General features: G+C 41.3%; 1 protein-coding gene across 1 annotated transcript in view; it reads left to right on the forward strand.

The window, feature by feature from the left end:
• The window catches only part of syt14a (synaptotagmin XIVa), a 39,139-nt gene that overhangs the window by 7,114 nt on the left and 17,004 nt on the right, over window positions 1–15,021 (forward strand). Inside the window, exons 2-3 of the mRNA XM_085441515.1 lie at window positions 6,077–6,229; window positions 9,760–9,987. Of these exons, the coding sequence (XP_085297641.1) occupies window positions 6,130–6,229; window positions 9,760–9,987 (328 nt within the window). The 5' untranslated portion in view covers window positions 6,077–6,129. The remainder of the gene's footprint in view (window positions 1–6,076; window positions 6,230–9,759; window positions 9,988–15,021) is intronic.

A 15,021-nucleotide genomic window follows, 5' to 3' on the forward strand; every position in this document is an offset into this window, starting at 1 on the left:
ATTTTTCATTTTGAACTCTAAAAGAGTAGATTTGCATGATTCAGAGTTCAATAAACATCTGGATTTAACTTGTACTGGGCCTTTATGCAGCATTGTGAAGTCCTTTTTGAAAGCCTTCAGATAAGAGTTTACTCGTTGCCACATACATATTTTGAAAGTTTATGTCAGGAACGAGGAGAGGAACTGACTGCTAACAACTTGTCAATAACAAATTAATCACAAGTCATGGGAGCACATCGCAGATAATCCTCCTTTCTGAAACAGAATGATCAAAATTTACAAAATGGTCTCATTGTTTTTATTCAGTCCAACCCAGAAAAGTCACTGAGGCCATAAACGCATCAGGAAAGTGTTTAAAGTCTGTTTCCCTAAAGACCTATATAGAGCTGGAAGGCTCTTTGCATCCAAAACTGTCGCCCTCAGTCTCCCGTCCATCAACCCGAGTCAGTTGCGGCAGACGGTGCCTCTCCCTGAGCCTTCTTCTGGTTCTGCTGGAGGTTTCTTCCTGTTAAAGGGAGTTTTTAGTTCCCACTGTTGCCAAGTGCTTGCTTAGAGGCAGTTTTCTGATTGTTAGGGTTGTCTCTGTATTATTGTGGGGTCTTTACCTAACAGTATAAAATACCTCGAGGTGACTGTGCTTTATAAATAAAGACTGAATTTAACTACAGGTTGTCGGTGTCTGCCTTTCAACACACCTTTTTCTGATTGCTGTGCTTTGTAAACCAATGGTTTGAAAAACTGGTGGGCGGGGCTTCCATGCTCACAAACATTGATAGTAAGCAAGTAGTAAGTACATGTGGTGATCTCATTATTAGATGCTTTGGCCCTCTTTAATATGAACACCACCACCTGTCTAAGATGGAAATAAACACCAGCTTGAAAAAACTAAAAAAAACCTTAAAATTGGTAAAAAGATTTGTTTTAACTGGTAAGATGATTCCCAGTGATGACAAAATACGATCGACCAGCTCATTCTTGGCTGTAGGAATGATGTTAAGTTGATGCAGAGTTCTGTCACTGGTGTAGGCCGTAAAATGGGAAATAAACCCCACTGCCTGTCGCTGCGTCTGAGGAGATGCACCTACCAGTTAGTGTTAAAGCACATTGATTAATTTTGCTTGTCAAAGCCACTGGGGTTAACAACTTCCTGGCAGAAACTCTGATCAGTGTAAAATATTACAAAAGTAAGGACAAGCATAATAGTTCCCCTTTAAAAGAACAGATGTATTTTTCCTTCAAACCTGGAATGAACCTGGTTTTATTCAATCTTGACAAACACACAATAGACTGAAACCAGTGCAAGTTCTTTCCTCTTGGTGCCACTAATGGCTAAAACCAGTTAATTGTTACAGCCATTATATTGGAATTAAAAACAGAGAACCAGTCATCATTGCCACTAATGGAGAAACACGTCTTCTAAGTACTTTCTTGCCAGATGGGCTCATTATCTCCCATTTGTAAGAAAGGCAGCAGCTTGGTTTAATTGAACAAAATGGACTTTTACATGTAGAGCTGCATTCATCATGGTAAATGAGCTCAGCAGTAATCTAAAGTCTCCCATTGCACTTGAAAACCTGTTCCATCTCTCCACTTTTGTGACTGTGCATGAAATATTGTAAAGCAAGTGCTTCTCAGGCGTTTATTCTTTTACGTATTGGCTGCTGCTGAGTACCTCTGCCACCCCATCATTCATGGGCGTATGTCAGTACACCCATGATTCTTTGGGTCAAATAAATTATTATGTATGACTGGTGAAAGATGTGTATCCACATACATTGAAAAAAATAGGTGGACTGTTCTTTACAGACCCAGACCTAGTGCTGCATTTTTTATTTTACTCTGCACAACTTTTCCCGCAATTACAGTTTAGTTATTTTAATCAGCATTTTCTTTTGTTTTTACAGTAGCCAGTGTTTGTACACAGGAAATACAAGCTAGTTGCATGCATTGTAACTCATATAGAGGCATCCAAAGAAACAAGTCAGGGAAACGGAGAAAAGACACTAAAGTAGCGTAATAGTTGTATCAAAGTTTATTGCATTGAATTTTAATGCATGCTGGCTTTTACATTTTGGATTTTTGTTTGAGGAAATGTTCTCTAAATGGACCTCCTTGATCTGTATTTGAATGATGATGTAGATGATAGATGTAGCTTTTAGATCTGAAGTCAAGTTGACGCAAAATGGCCTTAAACCTGCATTCTTTATAACGACCACCAGGGGGCGATGACTGAGGTTGCAAACACGGGTTCTGATGCTATAGAAGAATATGGGAACTGTTTTATTGATGATTTGATGGGCTCGGTCACTCCATTCTGATCATATCAAACATGTTAAGTTCATTTTATGTGTTTATGTGTATGTGCATTATACGTATCACTAGGATTATCTAGGATATATTATAGGTTGTGGGTTCACAGTAAAATTTACAACGCACCAGTCACCTTTGGTTTTAAAGCACCAAAATGGAACCAGTGAAAATACTCATCCTGAAGCTTCTTAATGACATTCAAAAACAGATGGATCCTACCACAGCAGCTGGATCTATCTTTTATACATCTATAAGTAACGATGCCATTGGTTGCATAATGTGAAACAGGAGCCAGGTGTAGGTGTAGCATGTTAAACCCTTTCAAGTTTTGGAAAGAACATTGAACATTTATTTCTCATTCACTGCATCCTGGGATCTAAATTCTTCTCACCATCACCACTGTGCACCACTCTGTATGCTCACCAGTATTCAGGTGGATGACAGAAAGTATACAGACTGCTGCTAAAGTTTTCTTTCTGTCACAAACTTTCTCTGTGTATGAAGTGTTTGAGCGAGCAGCTTTCAGAGGTAAAATCCCCTGTTCTTCCCCACATGTTCTGAATGCAAAGCAATTCTGCAGCACTGAGGAAACATTTGATTCCATTAGACACCACACTGAATCTGCTGGTTTTATCATCCATTGATCTGTTCACCACAACCAGCAGCCTCTTTGCAAAGCTCTGTAGTGTAAGACATAATCATTCTGTAAGAACATGCGTCATACTTATTAAAAATGGCTTTAATGAGTGCCTTTATTGGCTTTAATAGGCGCTTTACTTCCATTGTAGTGTTTATTGTCTAATAGCACTTTTGGTTAGCACAGCTGCAGTCTGTTGTGTCACTAAGATGGTTGATCTACAGTATCAGGCATCATAGCTGAGACAATTGGGAATGTTTCTCGTTATGCTGGGGAAAAAGTATTAATTGTCCCTCATTTTAAATTTTGACTTCAGCGAGATTTTGGGATTAGTTTAGCTTGTTAACAGGATTATTCAAAACTGTGTTTCATAAACATTTCAGTAGAAATCTGGCTCGGCCCTGCTTAGAGCTGACTAACCTTTGAAGTTGATCTGGATCCAGACACCTTTAAAATGGCTCTTTATCATCTTTATCATCAAAACCTTTAAAAGTTCCATTTTTTTCCCCTTTAGTTGACAAAACAGAGGATGAGCAACAAAATGAGGAGGAGAAAATGGTCAGGGGTGGATTTGTTGCCAGAGAGTTGCCAAACAGAAGTTGGCATTTTAAACCATATCTGTCACGGTTCGGCATGGCAAACCGTGGGGGGTGTGGGGAAGGAGGACCCAGGCGCGGTGCTCTATGTACAAGCAGTGCGTTTATTTACAGTGATGGAACTGATACACAACAATAATACATCCCCGTGTGCTCCCGACTTCCACTCCGTGTCTTCTCCCCGTGTTTGTGCCCATGTGTCTGCTCCCTCGTGCCAGTGCACTCTGTGTCTGCTGCCCTCTCATCCAGCAATCCTTCCTGGGAAAATAGAGGCAGTAGTTAGTACCCTCAGTTCACTTGGTAAGCTCACACTCACAAACAGACCAGCTGGAGAACTGACGGGAAGTCTCACGAAATGATCCCACGTCGGTGGGAGCTCCAAGACTCTTAAGTAGCTCCCCCGACGAGGCCTGATCAGCAGCAGGTGTGTGGCTTCGGGTGTGGCCAGTCCGCCAGCAGGGCCACACCCACCAGGCCTGAAGGCGCCCGCAGAAACACACACACACACACACACACACACACACACACACACACACACACACACACACAAGCAGGGATAACGAGGGACAGCAATACAAAATATATATTATAATATTAGTCCATAACTGCTCAGGGATCCTGGGTCGCTCAGACCCAGGATCCCTGACAATATCTAAAAAATATACACTTATCAAATACTTCATTTTTTACACTGTGCTACAACCTTGTGTTGTCAGCTAGGTGAATTTAGAGTTCACCCAGCACCTCGTAGGTTTGAAGCATGAATTCTGTAAACCCTCCAAAATAAGTGACACAATTACCAGAATAACCAGAATACGACACATGAGTTGTGCTTGCAACATGTTGGCAATGTAAAAGCCATTGTCTGTGCAATTGCCTTGTGATTGAACGACTGTTTTACGCTCAACATCTTGATGACCAGCGGGTTGCTGCAACTACATGCAGTTGGTTGTTGAAAGCAAAAAAAATTCAACACATTCACTGGTCAACCACCTATTTTTTTCCATTGTTGCATGGAGGTTTCCATCCTTGTATTGTCCGTGTTTTTATATTTAACAGTTATAACCGCTCACTTCAGCCAGACAGTCCAACAAGTGAAGTGAACCCTCTGGTTACAGATGAGTTGTCCTTAGTGAAATGCTAAAAAAATCTTCTGAACTGGCTGCAGGTGGTGACAGCAGGTCTCTGAAGGCTGATTGCAGCTAAATCTTTAATGTAAGCACAGTAAAAAAGTGGTTTAGGACAAAGATGATAGGCTTATTTGATCACTTTGATGCCACTGATGGAGAGAATAGAAAAGCATCCTGACGTTTAACCGTCTGTGATGGCGTTGCACCTCCATCCTGATGTCATAAGGTCATACATGTAGCTGAAGGTCATGCATTTATATTGTCACCAGTGCAGTCAGGATACATGTATCACCTGGGCCGGTTCATTCTGGCGTAACAAAGCCTCGCTAATGATGTTTGTGTCCAGACCTAACTGGATCTCCTGATGTGCGGCACTCAGTGCTGCCTTCAATGAGATCTGACTCGCCCGTGCGTCTGGGGGTCCGTGTGATGCTGCACCTGAACCTGTCACTATGGCAACCAACAGGTTGCGTTTCTACAGTGACACAACCCCTCTGAGTGTCTCCTTCACTCCGGTTTCTTTGCCTCTGTGTCTCTCATCTGCATTGTTTGTAGAAGTGTTTTTTTGTCAGATGCTAAATACTGACACAGTACAGATGTTTTTTCTGCATTGTACCCAGCGAAGGTTTCAGCTGGAGCCAAGATGTGTTCTAACTGTACAACTAAGATGTTTGTGAATGTGGACATTAGTCATTTGTTTTTATTTTTAACAACTGGTTAATGTAATTTGTGGTCGTTTTCAAAAAAGTAACATATATCACACGTTACTTAATAACTAATCTAAAAATTATTTATTATGGGTTTTTTTTTCTCTACTCACCAAGAGGACCTGAAATGTTTTATAATTATGAGTGAAAAGCATAAAGATTAATCTTAGGCTAACTTCAGTCTCTTAGTCCTACACACTGACAGGATTCCTTATTTTGAAACACGTGAAAAACTCTGTCAATGTGGAAAAGTAAAAAAGTCAGATGTCACGTCGATTTTATTGTAGAAATAGATATAGATAGAAATTGAGAGTTGAAGTTGGACTGCTTTTTTTTGGCACTTATTCTGTTCCCTGTTAAATATTTGGCTCATACATTCATCTGTAACATCACTCTACATTCTTTGCTGCTGGCTTTGTGTTCACCTGCTGATTTTGCAGATGTTTTGCAAAGAGGTGATGTCCTGTTAGCATTAGAGGATAGTTGTGGTGTTTCTGGCCTGGACCCAGGTTTCACTTAACTGTCACTTCTTCTGAATATTTTTTTTTAGCTCAGAAAAAGTGAAAGCGGGTGTGAATAAATTATTACCATTATTACCATTTCTTACAACATGACAACCTACTACATTCGATTTAAGGCTAAAAACAGCTTAAGTAGTCACGTTTTGATATTTAAAAATGTGTATTTGTTTTCTAGTCTCTCCAGAGGTGCTGGGGTTTCTGACAGCCATCGGACTCTTCATCATCCTCATGACTTTCCTGTTTTGGTACCTCAACAATAAGTTGGCACTAGAGAACCCAGGAAGCCTTCAGTGCCTTGATGAATTCAGGAAAACCACTGAGCTGCAAGGTGAGCATGCATAAATTTAAAATGAAAGCACATTCGGTTGTCTTTCTTTCACATCTGATTTTCTTTAGTGCCTTTGATCCCAGCACGAGGCCCTGCCTCTGCATGGAGGCATTTTCCACTGACACTGGCCTTTCTCAGCCCATGCCGGGATTACTGTTACTGACAGCTGTAGGACTGTTTACTTGTCATCTGCCCACGGGGGCTTCAAAGGTTTAAAAGGTTGGTGCCCCCCGGGAGCCCACACGGGGAGTTTGCTCGACTCAGAGAAGCCATCTGCAGAAAACAAAGGCAGGCAGTGTAACGCAGCAAAGTGACTAATCTCAATGACCTTCTGTGTGGACAGATTTGGAACAGTGGCTGTTTTGACAGACACATGAGACAAATATTTGAGTTCGAATTGTTACCGGTCTGTTGAAAAAACAGTTTACAGTTTCCTGATTCTGTTTGTTAAAGATGTATGTATTGAAGACTGCATGTTGTAAGTGGGAATGCATGTTGAGTTAGTGGGAAGGTTTGCAGAGCAACCACGGATTGGGTTATTTTAAAAGCTGTGCTGCCTCCTGCTGGAAAAAATACAAAGCTACAGTGAGAGAAAACTAGCTTCCTGACTTCGCTTACTGCTCTGATCAGCTACATTTTTATTCTCTGCTTTATTGTGTTTCTTTCCCTAATTTTAATTATCCCCTCACTGAGCATCTGCATCACATTGAGAAATACCTTCTTCTAATTGAGAGGACGTGTAACTAACTATAGTCTTTAAGTGACCACTTAGAGCAGGGATGTTCAACTCCAGGCCTCAAGGGCCGGTGTCCTGCAGGCTTTAGATATCACACCTAAATCAAATGATTAGGTCATTATCAGACCTTTGGAGAACTTCAAGACATGTTGAGAAGGTAATTTGGCCATTTAAATGAGCTGTGTTGGATCAAGGACACATCTGAAACCTGCAGGACACCGGCCCTCGAGGCCTGACTTAGAGTTTGAATATTTAAGGATGGCAAAGATAAAAAAAAAGTCTTTTATGTTTTCCATGAATAGTTGTCAGCTGTGTAACAACTGTGCACAGAGCACCATGGCAGCTTCATTATTGGAAATAATCTTCATTACTGTTTAAACAGCCTCCACTGTGACTTCAGGTTGCTGCACACGTTCAAAGTTTAGACTATTGAAAGTCTTGGTTCACTCAATCTCAATCTGTCCTCCGTGTGGAATCACACGTTTGCCTGTTTAAGGGTCTCTTAAATGGTATTGTGAAAACGCAGCAGCTTTTATTGAGACGCCCTCGCCTGCCTGCAGTGGAAGGCAAATTGGCTCTGGCAATTTGTGCTTTTGTGTTCAGATCACGTCCATTAGCTTTTGTAAAACACACCTGTTACAAATCTATCCAGTTTCTTTTCAACCTTTGTAGTAGTTTCAAAACGTGTCACCTGTTCAGCTTTTAAAACAACAAAAATCTCATTTTGGCGCGTAGGAATGGGGAGTAGGAGAACACCTGGAGAATATCTCATCCGCCGTTGGCCAGGCTGCCAGTCTGTCACGGCACAGCTAATAAATACATTTGGAAGCTCTTTTTTAAAAACATTGATGAAAGCATGTTGTTGTTGTGACTCAAAAGGCATTAATTGAAAGTTGCATGATTGTTGCTGGATTGATACAACCAAAGCAGGTGAGCAGATTTGGCTAACCATCAGTTAACCGAACTAAATGAGTTTATGCATTTGACAAATTTATGACTCGTTTAAAGGATGCTTTAGTCCATAAATGCTATCGAATTTAGAAGAGATTTAAATTTAATATGTGATGAAGAAAGAGTCGCATTGAGTGATAATTCCAGTAGAAATGTTGTAGAACCACTTGGCAAGATAAACAAGAAAACCCATAAGAGTATATGACATCAGAGTAAATGACACACAGACTGAAAACACAAGCAGAATTTTAAACATCTTGTAAATTTCTCTGAATTCAGTCACTACATCACGCTGGATGTGTGATGGAGGTAATTTGGTGGAGGAGAAACCAAAAGGAGAGAGTAACATCGCAGGATGAGGGTGCAGATGTTCCTTTTTAATCACAGGGCTCTTCTGTTTTCACTGCAGTTACTTATCAAAGGCTTTTCTGAGCGATCACGAGCTTTCTGTTCAGAATGATCCAATAAGCTACAGCTGCCAGAACCAGTGCAATGATTTTTTTCCCTCATTGATTTTATCTGTTGTTTCCACCCATACAGTGTTTATTTTTATATATAAAAAGATGCTTCTTAAAGTGAAGCCAAAGTAAAATTGTCTTAAACCTGAATTCCATCTAATAGCCAGCAGGGGGCATCTCCTCTGGTTTCAAAATGCTGTCTATGGAAGGACATCCCATCAGATCAGCAAACATGTAGTGCTTACAAAACCTATTAGACCATCACCCAGTGTGAGGTTTAATCCTCAGATGTTCTAAATTAACAGTATTGGTGATTCTCAAAATCAATTTTATGTTTTTGTAATGGTTACTCCACCAGTGTGTGCAAGCTCTTTAATCATATTCTTTCATGCTAAAATATAAGTATTGTTGTTATCCAAACATTTTCAATTTTACTCTTTTAGAAACAGCAGAAAAACAAAGTAATGCACATTATTAGTTTTTGATTAAGATGCCAGATTTTCCATCATTTATTTGCTTTCTTGAACAGAAAAATTACTTTTGGTGGTTGTCCGCTCAGATTTGGGTGTTAAAACAAGAATTCACTTTGTTTTTTACCTGATAAATATCATTTTTATTTTAAACAGCTTTTTAAATAACTTGTGTTTTCTTGCTTTTATGACAGGCGGTCTAATAAATGTACCAAACACTCAACCTGATGAGCTTATAGACTTAATCTCTTGTTTAAAGCCTTATTAAATACAGTGCAATGTTCATTTTGCAAATTATGAACTTCATCGACCTTCATTCAGCTACATTCAAATCCTTCACGATGTCCTTCAACCTTTTGAGCCTGTCATCATCCACTTTTGTCATCTTCTGTGGGGTTTTTTCAGCTCTTCCAGTGAATGCTTCCTTTTATTTTTAAAAAAAATGTACTAGTTTGTTGATTTGGTCACTTCTAAAGGTTCTTTGTTTTTGTTTTGTTTTTTCAATTGAATGATTAACGGCCTCCCTCACTTGATTGGACATCTCTTTGGGTCTCATATTGAGAGCTCCAGGAGACAGGTAGTTCCAGATCTTTTATCAACATAATTTTTATTTCTATAACGAGGTAACGGGCCTCACATGGCCATAAAACAGTCAGTCAGTAGTCAAGTTACTTTTAAGCCCCTCAAAATGTGTGACTGTGTATAAAACTTCCTCAGATAAAGCCAGCAAATTCCTAAAAATACCTCTAATTAATGCTAAAAGTCTTCAGTTCAATCACACCACGATTGTTTTTGTTTTAATTTAATATACACTGTGTGTGTCGAATCATGTCTGAAACAGTTTTTGTGATATATAAGACAGTGTGGAGGGAAATGATTGTGGAACTGACTGTATTGTCCTCTATCCCCAAACAGATAAGGTCTACTCCGACGCTGACTTGCAGGCTTCATCGTCAGACAGCGAGGATGAACTGATGGGTCAGTATCAGGAAGCGGTCAGCCGCTCCCAGGGCCTCAGAGGAGGAGCCAAGGTGTCCTCTAATGCCAAGCACACTGGAGGATTCAGCTGGGAGAGCCGGCAGAAGTACAGCCCGCTTACTGCTGATTATGATGGCTACAGCAGTGAAGCCTCAGCTGATGATGGTGGGTCCTCCCACATTTGACCGTCTTGTATGTTTTCCGTGTATCCACAGATTTGACACAGTGAGAAGTTCAGATATTTCCTTCATATCACCTCAGGGAGTTTTAGTTAAATGCTCACAGTCCTCTGCAGCTCTGTACCAACAAACACAAGAACACCATATGTGTAACACACACACTTACACACACTGTCAGTTAATCTAGAGAGGTGATCAAAGCGAGGCTGCCGTTCAGCACACTCTCCGTGGGAGGGTTGTGAAACAGTCAACTGTCTGTACAATGTGCACAGCCGCAGCCTCGCACTCTTCCTTCTTTTTTTATAACACGTCTATGTTTCCCTTCTGCCCGACTCGCCATCGCTGCGATTGTTCTTCACCCTTGTCGAGGTGGGTTCAGTCACAGAAGAGCGCTGGCACTGACCTCCTTGGATTAGTTTGTTATTCATCTGACACGTTAATGGCCAAGAAGCATATCGTGTTGATTTAACGCTATACAAAAAGCCACTCTTGACTTTCTCCTCAGTAAATGTTTACCCAACTTTATGCTTAAAAAATAGTTTTGCATGGCATAAATGACAAGACTGGCTCTGCCTAAAATGAAGAGACTGTGCATGTCAACACTTACAATGGATGTTTTTTAAGCTCGTGGCTTCCTGAGGTGCTTCTTTCACCTCTATATCCAGCCTGCCATCTAACCCTGTAAGAACCATCCTACACTATGCCCCTAAATGTGAAACTAGCCCTTTAGGGAAAGCAAATAAGCAAATGTATCTGTTGCATAGAGAAGAAAACTGTTACAAGGAATGTCAAATTCATCTAAAAGTCCCCGATTGACCTGTTTTTCCATCCTGCAGAAATATATCGGCAGTGCTGTTGTTGTCTGTTTTCGTCACACCCAGACAGGAATGCTTGTGTCTGACAGTATTTTTCAAAGACAAAAACAATCTAGTCTATGCCAGGGTCCTTGATTGGTGAATCACGTCTGAACCAGTTTTTGTGTTATATAAGACAGTGGGTTCAAGTGCCGGGTGTCTGGCACAGTCTATTTAAAGCCGCGTTTGAATGCGTAGCTGGGAGAGAAGTAGTACATGGCGTGCTTCTGACTCCATTAGCAGAGAGGCAACGGGCTGCACAAGGTTGTTGTTGAAGAAAAGCAGAGCGTCTCCTGATATCCACTAGATGGTCTCTGTTATCTTCAGATGATGCTTTGAATTTTTAGGTCACTATAGAAAATAATCCCACATGGGGAAATGAGTGCTATTCAGTAATATTATACTCCAGGATTTTCAGGTAACTCTTACTAGCAAAACTTTAGAATGAATTTATGTTTAATCTGCCTTCATTTAGAGACACGAAGGAGCCAACTAGAGAATATTGTCCCAAAGGTAATCATTGAAATCTGAATTTTGTTTCTGGTGCCTCAAATGTAAATGTCAGTGCAGTATTTCCTTTGCAGCTGTGATGCTTTAAAGCTTACTTTGAAAATACTGCACTACATGCACTACATGTACTCACTGGCCACATACACCTTGCTAATACTGCGCCTTAACTCTTCATAGTTCAAATTCAAAGATGCGCTGAAAACATTCCTCTAAGATTGACACGATAGCATCACACAGTTGCTGCACATGTGTTGACTTCACATCCATGATCTCTTGTTCCACCACATCCAAGTGCTGCTCTATTTGATTGAGGTCTGGTGACTGTGGAGGCCATTAGAGTACAGTGAACTCACTGTCATGTTCAAGAAGCCAAGTTTGAGATGGTTTCAGCTTTGTGACGTGACCTGTTATCAGAAAATGATTACATTGTGCTCATAAAGGAGTGACAATAATCAGGGAGGCTGTAGACTCAAACAATGCTCAGTTGGTTCTAAGGAGCCCAAAGTGTCAGGACAATGTCCGCCACTCTCCAGTTTGCCTCCCAGCCATTCTCTACCTACTCAGCCATGTCTACGCCCACCTGGACAAACTGACGTGCACTGTGGGAATCATGTTTTTTGAACTTCTCCAGTGCTTTCAGGCCAGCTCTACTGGTGATAAATTGACAGTGATGCAGGTGGATGCCTCCCTAGTGACCTGGATAGTTTGCTAAGTGACTGGCAGACCACAGTATGTGCGCCTGCAGCACTGTGTGTCGGACAGTAAGTGTAGTAAGCGATACGGGATCCCTGCGGGGCACTGTCCCCTCTCCCTCATCTTCCCCTTTTACACCATGGACTTTAACTCCTGCATTGAGGCCTGACACCTTCAAAAGTTTTCTGATAACTCAGCCACAGTGGGCTGTATCAGGCTGTGGTGGGTAACTTTGTTATGTGATGCAGGCAAAAGCATCTGCAGCTTAACTTGGGCAAACTGTATGTGGATGAGAACACCGCTGACTCCTGTTTGCATTTATGGGGTCTGGGTGGAGACAGTGGAAGATTACAGGTGTCTTGGTGTTCACAATGACAGTAAAATAAACTTCATTAAAAACACAGAAGTGCTCTCCAAAAACTTATCAACTTCTGAGACGACTGAGGTCGTTTAATATCTCCCCGATGATGCTCACAGTGTTGTATGAGCCTGTGGTGGCCTGTGCCATCATCTGTACTGTGGTGTGCTGAGGCAGCAGGTACCAGCAGACTCAATAAACTTACCCACAAGGTCAGTCATGCTGTGGGTGTGGAGCTTTTAGCGTCTTTGTTTTACTTATTTTTTAGTAGAGAAAGTTTACATCCATCCATCTTCTTCCGCTTTATCCAGGGCCGGGTCACACCAAGCCGTTCCCAGGCCAGCCGAGAGATATAATTTCTCCAGCGTGTCCTGGGTCTGCCCTGAGGCCTCCTCCCGGTGGGACATGCCCGGAACACCTCACCCAGGAGGCGCCCAGGAGGCATCCTTGTCAGATGCCCGAACCACCTCAACTGGCTCCTTTCAATGTGGAGGAGCAGCGGCTCTACTCTGAGCCCCTCCCGGATAGCTGAACTTCTCACCCTATCTCTAAGGGAGAGGCCAGCCACCCTTCGGAGGAAGCTCATTTCCGCCGCTTGTATTCGCGATCTCGTTCTTTCGGTCACTACCCACAGCTCGTGGCCATAGGTGGGGGTAGGAATGTAGATTGACCGGTAAACTGAGAGCTTCGCTTTTACGCTCAGCTCTCTCTTCACCACAACGGACCGGTGCAGCATTTACATTTTCTTTCATATTTATAATTTTTAATTGTGTGTCGATAATAAAAACAATTTCCCTGCTGGATTGATAGTGTTTTGATTCTGATTATACCTCATGCAGAGGTATAATCAGGAACTTCTCAGGAACATCGCCTGTGAACGTCAGAGGTGCTTGTGTAGGATCAGCAGTAAGTCAGCTGTTTCTGCCTATGTGGCACCAATAACAATGTCACATTCACCCCCCCCCCCCCCCCCCCCCCACACACACACACACACAGACAATCGGATGCTTAGTTTGCTCAGTTCATGATGTCATTGTGACCATGTCTGGATCAGTGCAAACAGTAGCTGCCATGTGATTGGCCAATATTTGTATTAACGAGCAGTTCGACATGTGTACCTAATAAAGTGGCTGGTGAGTATATATTGACTGAGCTGTTTACTTTGGTTTGAAGTCATGTTTGTTTTCTTGCACAAATCCATCACTGACTACTTGCCTGTTGCAGGAACGTCATGTAGTGAGTGTTCTTTGTGCGTGAGAGAGAAGCAGGGATTTGAGTCACAAGAGCCTGCCAGCAATAATTTGAAATTTACTCGGTTTATTTATGACAACATGTTAGCTACGCAAGGTCTTGTTTTGATTTTTTTCCTCATGATTCTAATACCCTTAAAGGTTTCAAGGATTATCCAGATAACTGGCAGATGATGTATTTCTTGGCTGCCAAGAAAACAAATTCAAGGAAAAGCAGTTGTTTGTGTGCCTTCTGTAAAGTTTTTGGTTCATCAGATCATAATCAGCTTACTTATAGTTGCTCGACTATAACCAAAGAGGAGGTAAAAACTCTGTCCGTCCGTGGCTGCACTTCGGTTGAAAGTACTGGAGGATCATTATTTTCCTCCCTGTGGTAAGGCTTTGATGGCTGTGGTTTTCTCTCCCACCGTGGACCAGCAATATCAAAGCAGCGGCCTCGTGCCATGGCTGACATCGGTTCAGGCTTTCTCTGCAATATGGAAAGTTTCATTAGATAAATAGGTGAATCGTTTCCATGATTTTCCACAAGCGCTAAAGGACACGCATTTCATTATTTTTTCAAGCAAACAGCCATAAAAGCTTCCTCTCCACACCCACAGCTACCGCTGTTGTGTTTGTCTGAGTATGAAGAGCTTCATCCTCAGGACATATGTATAAAACATGAGGAGGATTGTGCCAGAGCTGCAGAATCAGAGTTTGGGTGCCCCGGTGGCTTCACTCAGACTCCAAAAATAGGAAGTAAGCAGAAAGCAGAAAAATGATCTAAGGTTTCCCTTCTCTGAAGTAAGCCCCTGCTCTAATGGCCACTTTGAGAACCGTGTTGCACAGCATGTACCAGTGCTTTTTGATGGTTTTCTCACTCATGTGGATAGTAGGATTTCAGCTTATGGTCAATGGACCCTCCAAATCATTTGCTGTATATGATTATGAGTAGGTCCATAAATAAACTGTGTTGTCACTGTATCCATATTTTTATTTTGTCTTGTCACCTGTACTTTGCTCTTGGCAATAATTATAATAATTAGTGAAAAAAAAAACAGTTATTATAAAAATAATAATGATTAGATTTAAAGATTAAATGTAAACTGTTCTGTTATGTAAAAAAAACTCTTCTTTTTTTCTTTTGTTATTATTTTCTTTTAAGAGAAATATGGTAGACACTCACATTTCTGTTAATTTACCTGTTGCTATGGTTTCAGTTCAATTTTAATTATATATCACCAAATCGCACTTTATTTTGTAAGGTAAAACACTCTAATGACACAGAGAAAACTCAAAGATCAAACACCCCCCGATGACTTGGTGACAGTGGGAAAGAAAAACTCACTTTTTACAGGAAAGAAACCTTCGGCAGA

Source organism: Copadichromis virginalis, linkage group LG19 (genome assembly GCF_057382275.1).
Source record: "Copadichromis virginalis isolate Kocher_CV1m ecotype Utaka linkage group LG19, C_Virginalis_male_GT1.1, whole genome shotgun sequence".
Classification (NCBI taxonomy): Eukaryota; Metazoa; Chordata; class Actinopteri; order Cichliformes; family Cichlidae; genus Copadichromis; species Copadichromis virginalis.